This window comes from Pongo pygmaeus, chromosome 11 (genome assembly GCF_028885625.2).
Source record: "Pongo pygmaeus isolate AG05252 chromosome 11, NHGRI_mPonPyg2-v2.0_pri, whole genome shotgun sequence".
Classification (NCBI taxonomy): Eukaryota; Metazoa; Chordata; class Mammalia; order Primates; family Hominidae; genus Pongo; species Pongo pygmaeus.
Window position 1 is genome coordinate 106,779,156 of NC_072384.2, and position 19,512 is coordinate 106,798,667.

Consider the following 19,512-nt stretch of genomic DNA (forward strand, 5'->3'; position numbering starts at 1 on the left):
CATTATGAGAGTTTGGGGGCAGAAATATGCCACAGACTCTTATCTGAAGCCATCAGATTTAGTGGCTGCGAACCCACCGAAGTCAGAGATTTACATTTTTTACAGCAACGAGAGAAAACTTCCCCTTTCCTCTGCGGAAGTCAGGACTGGATCTCAAAAATAGAAATGTGTCCTCCTAAATGTGTGCCCACCCCCGTGGTTGACAAACAACGGATTTCCCAGGATAGCTGCCACACACTCGGTTTCCAATCTCTGTATTGCTTCCCCGCCAGAATGTCGAAGTCCTTCCCGAATATGCCCAGTTATACTTTCCCAACTTTTGAGCAAACACCGTCCGGCTTCTTGTGCTTTCCTCAAAGACCCCAGGCACCCGCAGGGAGGACACAGGCCGGGGCGGAGCGCCCCTGCGCGGGGAATTCCTGCCACTCCGCGCCAGCCTGCGGCGCAAACGCGCTTCTCAGCCGCAGTCCCACCCGCTGCTGGCAAGCTGAATGAGGAGCCGCGCTATTTTTACCTCCCCGGCTGCAATCCTTTATATTTACATGCAGGAAGCAAATAAATAAGGGATTAAGAAGGAAATGCGTGGCCTTAGTTTATCCAGAGCAGGAAGGGGTTGGAATAGGAGGGGGTATGTGAAGTCTGGGGTAGTGGAAAAGGCAGGTGGCTGGTTGTTTTCTCCTGATCATCCCTGTCTCTGGCCTGGAAGGCCCCGCACTCTCTTTCTTCTGGCTTATCCGTGACTGCCAGCTCCCCCTCTACCGCCCCCATCTTTTGAGGTACCACCCGTCACCTCCGATGCTGCTTGGGCTGCTGCATCACTCTGCTGCTTTACCCCCTTCCCCGCCCCCCAACAAAGCATGCGCAGTGCGTTCCGGGCCAGGCAACAGCAGCAGCACAGCATCCAGCAGCAGCATCAGCACCCGAAGCCCCGCTCGGGCGCGCTCTCGGGGGGCGGGGCGCACGCCCGCTCCGCGCGTCCCCGCGCCGCTCGCTCTCGCGCGCCGCCTCAGCATCCTCAGGCCCGGCGGCAGCCCCCGCAGTCGCTAAAGCGGCCGCGCCCGCCGGGGGAGGGAGTAGCCGCTGGGGAGGCTCCAAGTTGGCGGAGCGGCGAGGACCCCTGGACTCCTCTGCGTCCCGCCCCGGGAGTGGCTGCGAGGCTAGGCGAACCGGGAAAGGGGGCGCCGCCCAGCCCTGAACCCCGAGCCCCGCGCCCCTAGCCCGGAGCCCCCTGCCCGCCGCGGCACCATGCGCGCCGAGCCGGCGTGACCGGCTCCGCCCGCAGCCGCCCCGCAGCTAGCCCGGCGCTCTCGCCGGCCACACGGAGCGGCGCCCGGGAGCTATGAGCCATGAAGCCGCCCGGCAGCAGCTCCCGGCGGCCGCCCCTGGCGGGCTGCAGCCTTGCCGGCGCTTCCTGCGGCCCCCAACGCGGCCCCGCCGGCTCGGTGCCTGCCAGCGCCCCGGCCCGCACGCCGCCCTGCCGCCTGCTCCTCGTCCTTCTCCTGCTGCCTCCGCTCGCCGCCTCGTCCCGGCCCCGCGCCTGGGGGGCTGCTGCGCCCAGCGGTGGGTATGGCCCCGTGCCCTTTGCGTTGGCTTTCCCGCGGGGCCCTGCAGAGGAAAGCGAAGGGCGCGCGGGTCCGTGTGCTCCGGGCTTGTCCCCGGCTCGGCCTTTCCTTCTCTCCCTGCCTGTCTTTCCACCCTTCTCGTTCCCAAACCCCCATTCATCCCAGTTCACTTTTGGAAGTCCATTTCTGTTGCATTCGCTAAAAACCCATTCCAATTCTTGTTGGTTCCACTGGGAGGTGTTTAGTGGATCTTGGGTCCCTCAGCGATCTCTGTGCAACTTGCGGAGGGGAAACCAGTGGATGGGAAATACAGCGAGGGAGCAAGTTGCTACTTGCGTGGTGGAGCCTTAATGTGAATGCGGGGAGGATGTAGTGATAATAGTGGCAATGGGCTGTTTCCTCAAATTTCCTATCCGGCATATTCAGTGCGGTTGGAATTAAGGTGGGGGAGGCACACTTCTGGGACTAAAGAATTAAGGTGCTGAGGACATACTTCATGCACGACCTTTGGTTCTGATTTCTCAAAGTGCTTGTCATTATAATGAACAATTAATATAATACCATCTTCAATATATTGATGATTGGAAGGCACTGAAAGCAGAAAGCTGGCTTTGTCAGGAAAATAAAAAGAAATTGGGAAGCTGCCAGCATCTGTATCCCTACATGGCAAAGTATGTTTGCTCATCTTAAAGTTAAAAGAGAAGGGAATTGTCCATTTTGTTAAAAGAGTCAATTAATATTCGATATCCGTAAATTCAGTACTCAAGTTATCTTAGGAGCGTTCTTAGCTCTCGGATGGGATGCCACTAGGCAGAGTAGAGTTGTGCTTCTGTGGACTCAGAGAAGGGGTGGAGATCGGGGGCAGGACCCCTGAACATGTTCATTTAATGACTTTTCTTCCCTCAAGTTCATTCTACCCCCTCCCCCCAACACTTAGAAGTATAGATTTGAGTCTGACTAGAAATGTATATATAAGACATAAATCCAAATAAATAGTGCACAGTTGTGTAAGCCTTATTGGCTATTTATTAACTTCTCCAGGCCATTTTATTGTTGAAATAACTTGCTTTACTGTGGCTCTACTTCTTAACTGCTTATAAATAGAAAACTTTGTGTTTACAATTAAAGGAAAAATGCATTTTAGTGCTTATGTATTTATGGGGTAAATATGTGTGTGTTTGTGTATGTTTGTGTTTTCTGCTCCCCCACCCCTCTACCTCCACCAGCTCCGCATTGGAATGAAACTGCAGAAAAAAATTTGGGAGTCCTGGCAGATGAAGACAATACATTGCAACAGAATAGCAGCAGTAATATCAGTTACAGCAATGCAATGCAGAAAGAAATCACACTGCCTTCAAGACTCATATATTACATCAACCAAGACTCGGAAAGCCCTTATCACGTTCTTGACACAAAGGCAAGACACCAGCAAAAACATAATAAGGTAGGCAGGAGGCTGGCTATGCAAAAGTAACTATCATGAAGTTTTCCTTTGATTTGATTTTCTGCCAGAATCTGAGTTCACAAATTTTGCTGCAGCATTTTATTAAGAAAGCAATTAATATTATGACAAGGGAGAAACTGGAAGGAATTAACTTGGGATCTACTGGGATAAGACTGTTGTTTCTCTTCTCTGACTAAACTGAAACTAGAATTTTCTGATACCTGAAATGATATCCATGTATCTTTCAGGTACATTGGGCATTGAACAGTAGTTAAGTGAATGTGTTTATGATTCTGACTTGTTTCTGTGAGTCTTTATGTAAGGGTGCAGTATTCTGCCTTGATATGAAACTGCCTCCCATGATATAAAAACTGCTTTTAGTCTGCACATACAAGGTTGCTTCAAGAAGCTGTTTGGCTGCAGTGTCTCCATCAGTCTTTCCACTTAGAAATTGAGTGTTTAAACAGTCTCTTTGTTTCTTTAATTGATCAGTAGGGGGAAAAAAATTTTTCTGTTGTATTTTCAATAGATAAACAATTTGACATTTAAGAAGGTTATGGTGACTAGACACAAATTATTTGCATAATATGAAGACCAATTTTGGTTGGCATAATCCTTCAGTACCTACTCTGCATTGATTATGAGCAGTTGCTTTACTTTCAGGTTAGTTCAGAAAGTGGGACTGATATTTACCAAGGTATCAGTAGAAGACAAATATGTTTAATATCCAAAGAGTTTAAGGGATCTTTTTCCCTGCGTACTATTCTTTACTTGAATTAATATTATTTTGAACCCCGAGCAGATTTACAGAATGGATTATCGGTTCCTCTGTCGTTTATCGGGAGCAGAAAATAGAGTCTGTATGTTAAATGTTTCATTTTGACCTGTACTTGTTCAGGTGAGAACAACCATTAACAGTTAACTGTCTAAACATCTAGAATTTAAGAAAGTATCTGCAGTTAATGTCATTGTTTTTATTAGTTTTCTAAAATATAGGTGAGTGGTAACAGTATTTATCCCCATTTTACAAATGGGGAGCTAGAAATTTAAGGCTTTTGGGTGATTTTCCTATGTTGTAAAGCAGCTAATATAAAATTCAGGTGACCCGAATGTTTAATTTTTACTATTTTTTACAAGTTAGGTCTCTGAGAAAGTGCTTCCTTCACCTTGAAGATTACTGGAGAGGTGAACTTTCTTTCACATTATTTTGAAGTGGCTGCTACCCACCATGACATAAATGTGTCTCTGTTCTCAGCCAACCCTTTTCTCCATAAGCTCCTATATAACTTAATGGGGTGACTAATAGGTTACGTCTAACTCATTTGTCTTATTGATAGGAGAAATGGGTGTTGTCTTTAAAGAAGAGAAATCCAAGGCCCTTTTGATAAAATGCATTGAGGCTTTTATAGCTTTCCTTATGAATGGGACCTTTTAGAGTTAAGTGGTTAGTTCTCAAACTCCAGCACCTTTGCTTAGGGTGCTGGAGGAAGGAAAAACAGCTGCCTCAAAGCCTGTTTCAAAGAATGCTCAAGCCCTCCTTAGCAGAGACTTGAAATTTCAGTGGAACTTTTTAATAACTCAGATGTTTGAGGCTATGACTAATGCTTGCCTTATAGTTTAACCTTATGTGGCTGTTTTCTTTGGTGGGACGTGGTTTGACTGTAATATACCTGACTTCCATGATAATAAGGTTTGTTAAACCTGTACCCACTGCTTACCTAGAGGAATAGACTTCTCACTGTGGATCACCTGCTTGCCCTTGGAATGATTCTGTCTCATCCTCCCCCCTACCCTCAATTGTAGTTGGGTTCCTTTTATACTGTACTTTAAAAAGAATGTTTCTACAGAAATCATATTTGAAAGCATTTTTCTTATTAGTTTAACTCTATAAACATTTGTTGCACCTTTCTCATATGCAAACAGCGTGCTAAGTATTCAAAGATAAGAGATAAAGGTTAAAAGGATGAAAAGACATGATCTATCCTCCAGGAGACAGGAAAATGAGATAAGCAAGATTCTAAAAGTGCTCCTGTACAGGTATAGACAGTGTTGCTGTTTGGTGGGTGCCCTGAAATTACCCTTTGTGTTCTGTGATCTCCCTTTTACTTCTGTTTTTAAGCATCCCTTGAAGTAGTTGATAAAAAGTGTTCCATCTGCTTTCTGCTGTATCTTAGGATGACTTGCTTAATAACAGTGATGAGAGACACTTGCCAGTTCTGCTGCTTTAGAAATGTTTCAGTAAGAAAGTATAGAATTTCATTTCTGCTTTTATGTAAAGAAGTTTTTATTTTAATATCTGTGTTATGTACCTTTTTTTCCCTCCCCTGATTTCATTGCACTGAAGCACATTTTAATGAAAGCCTTAGAAATGCTGAATCACTGTGCCTTTCTCATGGATCCCTAGACTGGGGGTAGAGGTGGAAATGGAAATTCCCAAATATAGGTTGCAAGGCCAAGCTCCACATTTATATCTGAAGAAATTTCATAAATGTTCAATGTTGATCAATCTTTATTGCTTTATAGCTGTGGAAGTTAACATGTTTATTAACTCTTCCAGAATTGGTGAGTGTAAAAGCAGATTGTGCAAACCACCTCTTTGCATGCTAATGTTTCTGAATGCCTTAATGTTTCTTTGTCAAAGAATGTTGAAAAATCTTTTTTATCTGCATAGAGTGATGTATAACCAGTTGTCCAAACTGTGCCATTTTTTAAAGTAGAAGTGGACACTCCTAATAATTATGCCAGGATAGTAGGCATAAACCAAGGTAGTCTAGAGCAGGCAGGGAGTTTTGACACCTTGGATCCAAATGCTGTATTCCTTGATTTTTGGTGCTTACTCACATTCAAGATTTTTTAAAGACAATTTTATTTTCTGATGATTTATTATAAATTCTTTCTTACTAGCTAGGAAGTCAGATTCCTGCCGTGTAGCAGTATTAGGGTCTGAAATGGAAAAATTTAATTTTGCTTTGTGTGATATTGTGAAATGTATTTGGTAATTATCCTGTTTCCTGGTACACAGCTTCGAAGACCCTTGGAATCTCCAGAGTGATGAGTGTCTTTCATATGCCAATGAGATGATGGGTGGCTGGGGGTCCCTAAATAGCTTCAGGATGGGAGCTGGTCACCAGAAAGACCAGCACATTATTAGAGGTTTGGGATTTGTACCCCACAACCCCAAAGAGAGAGGCGGAAGGTTGAGTTGATCACCAATAGCCAGTGATTTAATCAATCATGCCTATGTAAGGAAGCATCCATAAACACCCAAAAGACTGGGTTCTGGAAACTTTTGGATAGCTGAACATGCGGAACTTCTTGGAGGGTGGAGTTCCTGGGGAGGGCATTGAAGATCCTCTCCCTATGTGTCTCTTCCATCTGGCTGTTCATCTGTATTCTTTGTAATATCTGTTATGTAAATGGTAAGAGTAAGTAAAGTATTTCCTGAGTTCTGTGAACTGCTCTAGCAAATTAATTTAAGGGGATTGTGGCTACCCCAATTTATAGCTGATCTGTCAAGAGCACAGACCTCCATCTGGGGCTTGAGATTGGCATCTGAAGTGGGCATCTGTAGGCTTGGGGGACTAGGCCTTCAACCAGTGGATCTGACGCTGTTTCCAGGCTAAGTGTCAGAATTGAATTGGAGGACACCGAGGTGGTATGTGGTGGAGAATCTGCAGAATTACTTGGTGTGTGGGGAAAACCCTCCCATACATCAGATGTCAGAAGTGTTGAGTTAAGTGTTGTGTGAGACTAGAGAAGGAAAAAACATTGCTTTTTTCTTATATCTCTTACTTTGTTATCAAGATCGATCTTTTTCACTTGTAGAGACTTTTATGGGCGTAAATGGAATTGTATGATTACTAAATATAAGCATTTTATTAACAATTAATGCAATATATTAATAAAATGGACCATACATTTTAAAAGCAGGAGAAACACTTTAGATTCATTCATTCATTCTGAGATAATCCTATGTGGTCTGTTCCTAGGAAAGTTAAGGAAGCTTTTCCTGAAACTTTAGTCAAAAACTACTTGTCCTGCTGGGCGTAGTGGCTCATGCCTATAATCCCAGCACTCTGAGAGGCCGAGGCAGATGGATCACCTGAGGTCAGGAGTTTGAGACCAGCCTGGTCAATATGGTGAAACCCCATCTCTACTAAAAAAAATACAAAAATTAGCCGGGCGCAGTGGTGTGCACCTGTAATCCCAGCTACTTCGGAGACTGAGGCATGAGAATCGCTTGATCCCGGGAGGCGGAGGTTGCGGTGAGCATCACTGCACTCCACCCTGGGCTGCAGAATGAGACTCTGTCTCAAAAAACAAACAAACAAACAAACAAAAAACCCCCCTAAAAAACTACTTGTCCTATATCATGCTCCCTCAGGATTCTCTTCTCTTCTGGTTGGGAAGGGATTGTGGAGATGCACGATGCGTAGCACTGGACCTTGGGGAAAGCTGACTTTAGTTGACCTGTGTGTGGCTCAGTCTTTTGCTTTCTGTACTACCTACCACCCCAGGTTGAAGAGAGAAGAGAGAGAAGTTTAAGTGAATTTAGATCTTGGTGATTAATTTTGTTTCCTTCTCTATTTTAGAACAGGACTGGTTCCACATTTCTTGACTTTTCAGAAACCAGTTGTTCCATTGTTGTTGGTATGGGACAACAGAAAGAGGAACTTAGGATGAAGACTCCCACCTGTCTCTGCCATGAGATGTTAGCACACGTTTTTACAATTCTGGAACATATATTTTTATGACCTTTATTATTAGGAATTGATTTAAAAATCAATACAAAGTTTTATACTGTGGAACATGGGGAAAAGATTTCCCTTTTGGAAGTTTCTTTAGCAAGCCTAGACTTTATCTAAAGAGCTGCCTTTATCTAAACAGCCTTCCCAAGTTTTCCAGGTCTTCCTAAGCAGTCATTACAAAATTGTAATATATAGAATTCAGGCTTGTAATGATTTTACTTGTAATGCTTGGCATGTAGTAGGCCTTCTATGGAATGAATTGATGATTGAACACTTATATGTTAGAGTATAGGGGTTCCCATGGAATTCATGTTATAATAAAACTAAAATTCAAAAGGACCCTCAAAATACTCTTAAGTATTTTTGGCACTGTGCCATATCAGTAGGAGAGATAATTTTGGTCTTGAGTTTGTAGCACTGCATAAGTCACACTAACTATATGCTTACACTACCTAAAGTAGCAAAAATACCTATATCAACAATTCTTAGATAATGTCTCTCACTGCTACCCATCATTAATGTGATAAGAGCTGGTAGTTTTTGTTATTTTTATGGTGGAGCAAGATGTGTCTTTCTACTCAAATAGTTTCCAATAAATCAGATTTACACATAGTAGGTGTTCAGTTTTGTTTGATTCAGCAAACATTTATTGAATACTCCTTTTGAATCAGGCGCTGTGCTAGACTCTGGGGAAAACGAAGAAGACTAACACTTTGTCCCTACCTTTGCTCACTGGTGGAGTGTCAGAATCAAGGTAGCCGCTGATGTGTGGTTTATGTTAGTGCAGTTACTAATGGAAGGAACAGAAGGCTGTAGGCATCCAAAGGAGAGAATAATCGTTGCCTAGGGAAGTCAAAGAAAACCTCATAGAGGAAGAAGCAATTGAGCTGGCCCTAAAGAGCAATTAGGAGTTAAGTTTGTGCAGAAGGTGGAGAAAGGAAGATCCACAGAATCGGCAGAGGAGAGGCTCCAGGTGCAAAGGCCTGACTTGCTTGGGTAGTAGCAGGTTATTTGGGTGGTGAGTGCAAGAAGGGGAAACTCAAGTGTAAGAAACTTCAAAGACAGGGTCTCACTCTGTTGCCCAAGCTGTAGTGCAATGGCACGACCTTGGCTCACTGCAGTCTCTGCCTCTCGGGTTCAAGCAGTTCTCCCACTTCAGCCTCCCATGTAGCTAGGACTACAGGTGTGTGCCACCACACCCAGGTAATTTTTGTGTTTCAAGTAGAGATGGGGTTTCACCATGTTGGCCAGGTTGGTCTTGAACTCCTGACCTCAGGTGATCCGCCCACTTTGGCCTCCCAAAGTTCTGGGATTACAGGCATAAACCACTGTGCCTGGCCTAGTGTAACATTTGTAATCAATTTTTAAATATCCTACTTAGTTCCTCTAAGAATCCAGTGACATAGGCATTTATAGACGTAGCAGTTGAGATTTATAGTTAGTATCTTCAGTAAAGACAAATAGCTAGTAAATGGCAGAGAGAGCCAGGATTTGAACCCAGGTCTTCCCTTTGCAGAGCTCATGCTGAAGAGAGGTAGGGTGTATTGGGAGTGGCAGGAAGTGAAGGTGGAAGGTTGTGAAGACTGTGAAGACACAAGGGGTCTGGATTTATTCTATATCAAATTGTAAGTCCTCGGAAGTCAAGAGATGAGCGCCTATTGATTGAGCATAGATGAGTGCCAATTATGTGGCTCCCCAGCGAGCTTTACTTCTAGTAGGAAGAGACAGACCATAAACATGTCCAGAGCAGCAATGACAACCACACGAAGATTTTAGATATTGACAAGTGCTTGCAGAAGATAAAAAGGCATAATATGGTAGAGAGTGGTGGGTGTGATGATTTCTCTTGAAGAATCAGAAGATTGGGCTTACGGCCCTGGATGGGAGTAATTCACCTAGGGAGTAACCCACCTACAGGTAAGACGTGGCTCCTCTTTAGATAGGATGACACATGCTGTTTACTGCAGTGCCCTCATTCTTTGTTGCTAACACTAACCCTTCTGCATTTCTGGTCCCTTTGGGCATTTGAGTTTGGACCCTTGTCTTTGATTATTCTTTTCCATAAAGTCTAGACCATTTTTGGACATTTCATCCTGGTTTGGTCCAACTGCTACTGTGCTTTCCAGCAGCCTACAGCTGAGCTGTGCTGTTGAAAGTCTTGCTTCAGTGTGTGTCCCTAAATAATGCTTTCTGCTCACGGGTTGACTCATTCCTGCTAACTATGTAGCTATTAGTGTCATTCTGTCTTCACTTATTCTCAGGCTTTGTTAACAGGGTGGACCACTGTCCTTCTCTTTACAGTTGGTGAAAAAATAACCCAGGAGGCCAGGTGCAGTGGCTCACACCTGTCATCCAGGCATTTTGGGAGGCTGAGGTGGGAGGATCACTTAAGGCTAGGAGTTTCAGAGCAACTCAGGCAACGTAGCAAGAACCCGTGTCTACAATAAATTAAAAAAATTAAAAAGAAAAAATAACCCAGGAGCATTTGCCCAATTGCGATGCCCAGTGTGAAGGTAAATCATGCAGGAAGAGAGCTCTCCTTCCTGCCTTCCTCATCGTTCTCAGCCATGCCCCTCTGTTTTCCCAGCTATCTAAGAGTGAACCTTGGGAGTCATCTTTGACTCCTCTCTCTCCTGCCTATAAATAGTCGCTGATTAAGTCTTGACGTGTCTCCCATGACTCCATCCCTCCCCCCTTCTCTGCATTGTGTTCTTGTCATTGCCTCTGGTCTCTCTCTCTGTCAATCCATCAGTCCCACTGCTGACAGATTAATCTTTATGGAACACTTATTTCGTCATGTGACTCCCTTTATCCACATTCAACAAGCATAATTTCAACTAGATGAATTTTCCTCTTGGAGCCAGGGAGAGGATGTAAAATTCTCTTGAGAAGAACTGCTGCTTTCCTTCTTACACCATACATTTGCTGTTCTCTTCTCCTTTCAGCATTTTTCCAGGCCTGTTTACCCAAAGGTCAGTCCATAGCAGGATATAATTTTGGATGATTCTATTCATTTCTGTCCAAACCCTGGGGCTAGTTATAGAAAACCCCTGTGACCAGTGGCAAGAACCGAATCTATCAGGAATGTGTTCTTAGACTTTCAAGTCCAAATTCTGTTAAATTCCTGCTTCAGAACATCATGTCATCTCCATCTTTAAGATATGAGTAATTAATTGCTTGTAGAATATCAGTCTTCTAAATGAAAATATTTTATTCCTTTCAAGAATGTATACAATTATAAGGCTTTATTCATACCAAGTATTCAGTTCACAATTGATATGGGCACCCTTTAACCTTATGAAAGACTCATTCATTCATATAATTCATTCATTCAGAATCTACTGAGTGAATTTTCAATTTTACAAGGGAGTCTTTGTATTTAGAATTTGTATAAATTCAGTATGATTTTAATTAAATTTAATGGTAGAAATGCTATTATAAAAAGGCTAGATCCAGTTATGTTTTACTCAGAATAATGAGAAATTAAAAACAATCATGTTAATTCATGGCCAATTTGAATAAAACTTTTGCTTTCTATAAAGTGACATGAGAGGTTCATTCTCCATCACAGGGCACCCCAGCCTGGGACAGATGTGAACCTGTGAATTAGCACAATGTTTCAGATAAAGTTTTGTTATATGGGTGTCCTGTCTGGCTAAAGAATAGAGAGAGGCTAATTTCCTCATCTGGAACATTACACATTGATAAATTCAAGCCCTGTGTATTGTGAAAGATGTTTGTTACCAAGATCTACCTTAAGATCTAAGTGTTCTCTAAGCCTTTTATTTAGAAATGAAAAGGACGGAAATTCAAACAAGTCTTCTCTGCTGATAGACACTAATTACAGAGTAGTTAAGTTCAAACAAACCGGTGAACCAAAGTGTAAATAGAACCTTTGTATTAGTCCATTCTCACACTGCTATAAAGAACTACCTGAGACTGGATAATTTATGAAGAAAAGAAGTTTAATTAACACATAGTTCCACAGGTCATACTGGAAGCATGGCTAGGAGGTCTCAGGAAACTTACAGTCATGGTGGAAGGTGAAGGGGAAGCAAGCAAGTCTTACCATGGCATAGCAGGAAAGAGAGAGAGAGAGAGAGAGAAGTGCCGTACACTTTTAAACCATCAGCCCTCGTGAGAACTCACTGTCATGAGAACAGCATGGGGGAATCTGTCCCCATGATCCAGTCACCTCCCACCAGGTCCCTACCCCAACACTAAGGATTACAATTCAACGTGAGATGTGGGTGGGGACACAGAACCAAACTGTAACATTCCACCCCAGCCCATCCCAAATCTCCTGTTCTTCTCGCATTTCAAAACCAATCATACCTTCCAACAGTTCCCCCAAAGTCTTAACTAATTCCAGTGTTAACTCAAAAGTTCAAGTCCAGAGTCTCATCTGAGACAAGGCAAGTCCCTTCTACCTATGAGTCTGTAAAATAAAAAAACAAGTTAGTTACTTCCAAGATACAGTGAGGGTACAGGCCGTGGGTAAATGCTCCCATTCCAAAAGGGATACATTGGCCAAAATAAAGGGGCTACAGGCTCCACGCATCTCCGAAACCTAGCAGGACAGTCACTAAATCTTAAAGCTCTGAAATAATTGCCTTTCTCACATCACATAAATGTCTTATATCCAGGGCACACTGATGCAGGGGGTGGGCTTCCACAGCCTTGGGCACCTCTGCCTTTATGGCTCTGCAGGGAACAGCCTCTGTGGCTGCTTTCATGGGCTGGCATTGAGTGCCCGTGGCTTTTCTAGGTGCACGGTGCAAGCTGTTGATGGATCTACCATTCCGAGGTCTAGAGGGCAGTGACCCTCTTCTCACAGCTCCAGTAGGCAGTGCCCCAGTGGGGACTATGTATGGAAGCTCCAACCAAACATTTCCCCTCTGCACTGCCCTCATAGAGGTTCTCCATGGGGGCTCTGCCCCTGCAGCAGATTTCTGCCTGGATAGCCAGGTGTTTCGTACATCCTCTGAAATCTAGGCAGAAGTTCTCAAGCCTTGACTTTTACCTTCTGCATACATGTGGGCCCAATACCACGTGGAAGCCACCAAGGCTTGGGGCTTGGACCCTCTGAAATAAGAGCTTGAGCTATACCTTGGCTCTTTCTAGCCATGGCTGGAGCTGGAATAGATGGATGCAGGGTACCATGTCCTGAGGCTGCACAGAGCAATGGGGCCCAGGTCTGGCCCAAGAAACCATTTTTCCCTGCCATGAAGGTCTCTGAAATGCCTTGGAGGCAATTCCATTCACCTCCTCTTAGGCAAGCTTCTGCAGCAGGCTTGAATTTCTCCTGAGAAAATTGGTTTGTGTTTTCTGCCACATGGTCAGGCTGCAAATTTTCCAAACGTTTATGCTCTGCTTCTCTTTTAAATATAAGTTCCAGTTTCAGACCATCTCTTCATTCACGCATATGGGCACATACTTTTAGAAGCAGCCAGGCCACATCTTGAATGCTTTGCTGCTTTGAAATTTCTTCCACAAGATACCCTAAATCATCTCTCAATTTCAGTGTTCCACAGATCTCTGGAGCAGGGCACAGTGCCTCCAGACTCTTTGCTAAAGCATAGCAAGAGTGATCTTTGCTCCAGTTCCCAATAAGTTCCTCATTTCCATTTCAGATCACCTCAGCCTGGACTTTGCTGTCCATATCACTATCAGCATTTTGGTTAAAATCATTCAACAGGTCTGTATGAAGTTCCAGACTTTCCCACATTTTCCTGTCTTCTTCTGAGCCCTCCAAACTGTTCCAACCTCTGCCTGTTACCCAGTTCCAAAGGCGCTTCCACATTTTCCAGTTTCTTTATAACAATGTTCCACTCCTGGTACGAATTTTCTGTATTAGTTCGTTCTCACACTGCTATAAAGAACTACCTGAGACTAGGTAATTTATGAAGAAAAGAAGTTTAATTGACTCACAGTTCCATAAGCTATACAGGAAGCATGACTGGGAGGTCTTAGGAAACTTATCATGGCAGAAGGCAAAGGGGAAGCATACACACCTTACCATGGTGGAGCAGGAGAGAGAGAGCAAGCAAGTGGGGAGGTGCCACACACTTAAACCATCAGCTCTCATGAGAACTCACTCACTTTCATGAGAACTCACTCACTCTCATGAGAACAGCATGAGGGAAATCCACCCCCGAGATCCAATCACCTCCCACCAGGACCCTCCTCTAAAACTGGGAATTACAATTCAACATGAGATTTGCGTAGGGACATAGAGCCAAATCATATCAACCCTGGACTCGTGACTATCAGAGCAGGATGGGGGAAATCCATCCCCATGATCCAGTCACTTCCCACCAGGTCCCTCCCTCAACACTGGAGATTACAATTCAACATGATATTTGCATGCAGGCACAGAGCCAATCATGTAAACCTTGGAGCAGTGACTATGTTGCTCTTGAGCTTTGATCTGTAATTATATAGCTGGGCACACTCACTTTTGCTTATCTGCATGGCAGTGAGGGAGTCATCCTGCCACATTTAAAAAAAATCTTAGATGGTAGTGAGAACAAGGTAGTCACATATTCCTGGACCACTTCTTTTTGCCCTCAGTGGGGCTAAAGATTAAATTTAGAAGTAGTCAAATCCAAGCACAGCTAGAGACATCATAAAGAACATTCCAGAGCCATGGAGATAGAGGTTTTTGTGTATCTGTTGAATTCCAGTGCCTGTTTTAGAACCTCCTTTCCCTTAGTGTGGTTATTTAATAATTTACTGCATCAAGTTGTAGTCTGGATCACTTAATCGGGTGCTTTGTGCTGTCTTTTAATTGTAAGCAGGCCTGCTAATACCATATACTATAATAGCTGTATTGCAGATGGGCTCCATTAACAATGTGAATCAATCAATGCTTAAGAGAGTCCTCTCTCCCCATGTTTATCCTTGCTTTTTATGTTTTCAGGTAAGTAGAATGCATGAAATCAACTTCAGCTCAATTCTCCAATGCATTGGTAATAAATATAATATATTGCCTTTCTATGGAACCTGAACGGTTTTATTGAGGCACTTTCATATCTATAATCTCACATGGTCCTCGCAGCATAACTGCAAAAATGATTATTATTTCTGTGTTCTGGATGAGGAAATGCAACCAGAGAATGAGTCAAAAGCCCAAACAAGTCAGGTCAGTTTGCTGTAGGTCTTAAGAATTATTAGCGTGACCGAAACAACCAGGACTGTGGTTTATAGACTTCCAGTCTCTGTTTCTTTTTTTCACACATCTGTGGGTTGAATAGGGAAGTTTCTGTCCTTTGTAGACACCTTTCTTCTTGATGATAAAGACCTGTGAACTAACTGCAGCTGAACTATATGCATGTGTACACACCTCCCTTGGCCTTCCTCTATGACCAGCTGGTTTTCTCATCTTTTTTTTTTTCTTCCCTAAATGAGTACTCCAGATAAATAACCTTGTTTAAACTACTAGCATTTTTAGAATATTTTGCTTATCTGCTTACCTTTCCTTCTTTAATTTTCATTTTCCTCTAGCAGTTTTTCCTTCTTTCTTGTATATGGAACAAAGTGGTCATGTTTGGTGTTTCCAAATAATATGTCAGACATTCGTACCATTCTAGAGGTAGATTTTCTTTTTGTTTTGAAAAATATTTTCTAATATAGAAGTATGCTGCTTGAAGAAGTAGGTCTTCAAAATAAACTGCATTTAATTAGAACTGGTTAATATACCCTTTATTTTTTACTAATTAAGGAAATGATATACACCCAATTTAAACTTTTTGTCAGCATGTGAAATGCAGTATAGCCAGTGTTTCTACACTGACATCATATTTTGGTGCAAAGCAAGGAAATTGGCATTTTAACGATCCAGTGTAGCCATTTATTTGCGGGATAAATATGATTGTGCTGCTAGGCTGTATAGAATGTCAGAAATTCCTTTGACTTCTCTTTTCTGGAGGAAGAATGGTTGGAGGTCAGGTTTCTGGAGGTCTGACAGATCAGCTGTTACCAATTATCTGGAACTGGACAAGTTACTTAGCCCCTCTAAGCCCCAGCTTCCTTATCAATCACATGGACATAATAATAGTGCCCATCCCAGAGACTGTGGCTGGCCTACATGGCATCCCCCATGTAAAGTGGTTTGCACAGTGCCTGGCATACAGGAGGTACATGGGAAATGTTACTGATTAATGACTGACCAGAGGCTTAGGGAATCCAAGTTGTGAACTGCTCTTTCATGAATAAAGTATTTCTTTCATTAAAAAAGAAAGGAGATTTAAGGGTAATTGTGAGACAGTTGTGGCGAGGGGTGATTCTCAGGGTCTTCCTGGTTGTATGGCTGCAGATGAGCTTGATTGGTCTACCTCAGACGTAAGTGAACACCTAAGAAGGAGAGACTACATGAGGATGCACATGATGTCTCAGAGGCTGCAAGCCCTGGACCACATCGAGGCAGTTGTACTGTAGGGGTGTAAAGAAGTTTTCCATAAACCTTTGCCTGTAATCAGGGCACTCTAAGTCAGGCTTGGATATTAGGCATTTTAGTGGGTTGTCAAGGTGTACCATTTGCTTCTTGGAGCTAACTGTCAAGATGGATATGGTATAGCCCCAAATACTCATACTATAAATAGCACACGTTCAGATGATAATTTCCCCAAGATGTATTCCAATTAGACATCCACCCACCTCTCCTCTCTTTTCCCCAACTCACCAAACGAAACCAAACCTAAGAAATACTTTCATCTGCCTTTGGTAGTTTTCTGGCTTTGGAATGAAGTGGAACAATTATAAAACCATGACAAATAGAATAGGACATAGACCTCCCAACCCAGAAGAAATTTAACAGGGTATAAATGTCAGACATAAATTCTGTTTTTATTTGGACACTAGGACAATTGAATATGTTATGACAAGGAGGTAAGATTTTGGTTTTTGCGTCTTAACAGTCTTAACCAAGAAGAGTTAATACACTGATTCCCCTCTTCTTATAAATTATGGCTAAAATTATGAGAGTTAGTAAACTTGGTAATTACTGTGGACAGCCCTGTGTAATGTAATGGAGTTTCATCTCTGCAGAACGTTTAGACTGTAGTTAGAAGCATTTATCACCGTTGGGCTGCATAAGCACTGTGCTTGTTCTCTTCAGAACTAGCGTGATACTGAGATGATGCCGTCTTATTATTTTTGGCTTTGCAGTGGTTTGTTAAACAGTTTTTTGAAATGGTTAATTATTATTCTTTGCCCTTCTAATGAACTATAATTATATCCTTATTTATTCTTTTATTTGGGATGTTAATCCTTTTAAGACCTACTAATGCATTTTAGGATTATTACCCAAATAGTATATTTATGAATTATCTTGTCTGCCATCAGATCTTAAATTTGTTTTTCCATTTAGTTTTTCAGAGTTCTTGGACTTCCCTTATATTTTCACACCGTAATGTGTTAAACATTTATTAACTTATTTGTATGAAGCACTTGTTTGTGATGTAATCGTTTGAGAATCTTTGTTCTTTCACAGAAAGCATAATCTCTTCCTTGATACACAGACCTACATATCCAACTATTTAACCTATATCTCCACTTGGATGTCTTATAGGCAACTCAAGCTTAACATACCCAAAATGGAACTCTTGATTGTACTATCTTCTACCCTAGCCCGTCCCTCCCAGATCCTTCCCGTCTGGTTAAATGGAACATCACCTTCCAGTTGCTTAGGCCAAAAACCTTTTGCCTTCTCCTCCTCTCAAACATCATGCCAAGCCATCAAGTTTTGTGTTCCCTTAAAAAACTATCCAGAGATCCAGCCACTTCTTCTTTGCTGCCAACCTGGTCTAACCCACTATCTCTCACATGCACCATTAGAGTATCTTCTTCTTTTCTCCCTGATTTTGTCCCTCTCCTGTCACTCTGGTTCTCCTCCGTTTCACACATATCAGGCAGAATGATCCTTTTTAAATTCTGATTGGATCATTTCACTCTTGGCTCAACCTCCAGGGATTTCCCATCTACTCAGAATGACTTTTTTTTTTTTTTCCCCACCTCCAGTCATAATGTGGTCACTGAAGAAAATTAGGCTACTGTTAGTTGTTATAGTTGGTTGGCAGGAAGTGCTCTTTATGTTTGTGTATTTAAACACATGCCCTAGAAAGACTAATGAGATATAAAAAGTTGGGTGCTTATAATTCTATTTTTAATTTTTGGAGGAACCTCTATAGCATTTTCCATGATGGTTGCACCATTTTATAATCTCACCGATGATGCACAAGGGTTCCAATTCTCCACATCCTTACCAGCACTGGTTATTTTCTGTTATTTATTTTTTAAAAAATATTAGCCACTCTAATGAGTATGAAGTGGTATTTTTGCATTTCCCTAATGATTAGTGATGTTGAACATCTTTTCATGTGTTTATTGGCCATTTTTACATTTTATTTGGAGAAGTGTCTATTCAATTCTTTGCTCATTTACTAATCTAGTTGTTTGTGTTTTTTTTGGTTGTTGCTGCTGAGTTGTAGGAGTTCTTTATGTACTCTGGATATCAATCCCTTACCAGATACATGATTTACAAATATTTTCTCCCATTCTATGGGTTGGCTTTTCATTCTGTGGATAGAGTCCTTTGATGCACAAAAGTTTTAAATTTTGATGCAGTCCGATTTATCTGTTATTTATTTTGTTGCCTGTGCATTTGGTGTTATATTCAAGAAATCATTGCCAAATCCTATGTTATGAAGGTTTTCCCCTCTGTTTCCTGCTGAGTTTAGTCATTTTAGCTCTTATGTTTAGGACTTTGGTCCATTTTGAGTTAATTTTTAAATGGTGTAGGTTAGGGACCAACTTTATTTTAATTTTTTGCATGTGGATGTCTAGTTTTCCCAACACCATTTGTTGAAAAGACCATCCTTTCCCTTGTGAATGTTTTCCCATTTGTTTGTGTCTTCTTTAATTTCTTTCATTCTTTTTCTTCTTTTTTTGTTTTTTGAGACGGAGTCTCCCTCTGTTGCCCAGGCTGGAGTGCAGTGGAGCGATCTCGGCTTACTGCAACATCCGCCTCCTTGGTTCAAGTGATTCTCCTGCCTCAGTCTCCTGAGTAGCTGGGATGACAGGCCCCCACCACCACACCTGGCTAATTTTTGTATTTTTAGAAGAGATGGGGTTTCACCATGTTGGTCAGGCTGGTCTTGAACTCCTGACCTCAAGTGACCCACCTGCCTCAGCCTCCCAAAGTGCGTGATTACAGGCATGAGCCATCGCGTCTGGCCTGAGGTAGTTTCCTTCTATCTGTTTTTGCATATTTTATCTCATAAGTTTCTTTAAAAGGGAGACCAGACTATGAGTAGAATAATTGACTGGCTGTGCAATAGATAGCCAGTTTTGGGTAAGACACTTATATCTGTAGATTTAAATTTCCTAATTTTAAAAATAAGGAGGTTGAAATAGATTTGGGAATCTCAAACTTTAGTGTGAGTTGGAACCACTTGGGGAAGTTGTTGAAAAGATTTTGAGTTTGTAGGTCTGTATGGGGTCTGGTGGTTTGCATTTTTATAAGTCTCAGGTGATTTTGATGTGGATGTGTTTGTTCTCTAGAATCCCTTATGGCTCTAAAATTCTTTGAAATATCCTCCGATAAAAGGCATTTGGGTATTTATTAGAGGACATGAAATGAGGGTATGGACCATTGAATTAGGGATTGTTCGTTATTCCAAGTCATGGTTGTATTTGTGGACAAGCTGCCTCCTGAGATTTGGGCATGTTAGATGGAGAGTAGGAATTATGAGGTGAG

At 42.3% G+C, this 19,512-nt stretch overlaps 1 protein-coding gene across 5 annotated transcripts in view; it reads left to right on the forward strand.

Moving 5' to 3' along the window:
- The first annotated feature begins 998 nt into the window (after positions 1-998).
- Positions 999-19,512, forward strand: part of ADAM23 (ADAM metallopeptidase domain 23) — a 184,163-nt gene continuing 165,649 nt past the window's right edge. For 3 of the 5 annotated variants that reach the window (XM_063647825.1, XM_054478224.2, XM_054478223.2), the window contains exons 1-2: positions 1,000-1,560; positions 2,789-3,006. In XM_063647825.1, coding sequence (XP_063503895.1) covers positions 1,347-1,560; positions 2,789-3,006 — 432 coding nt within the window. In that variant the 5' untranslated portion in view covers positions 1,000-1,346. Of the gene's footprint in view, positions 1,561-2,788; positions 3,007-19,512 lie in introns of all 5 variants that reach the window. The other 2 variants (XM_054478225.2, XM_063647826.1) reach the window with 1 other exon arrangement.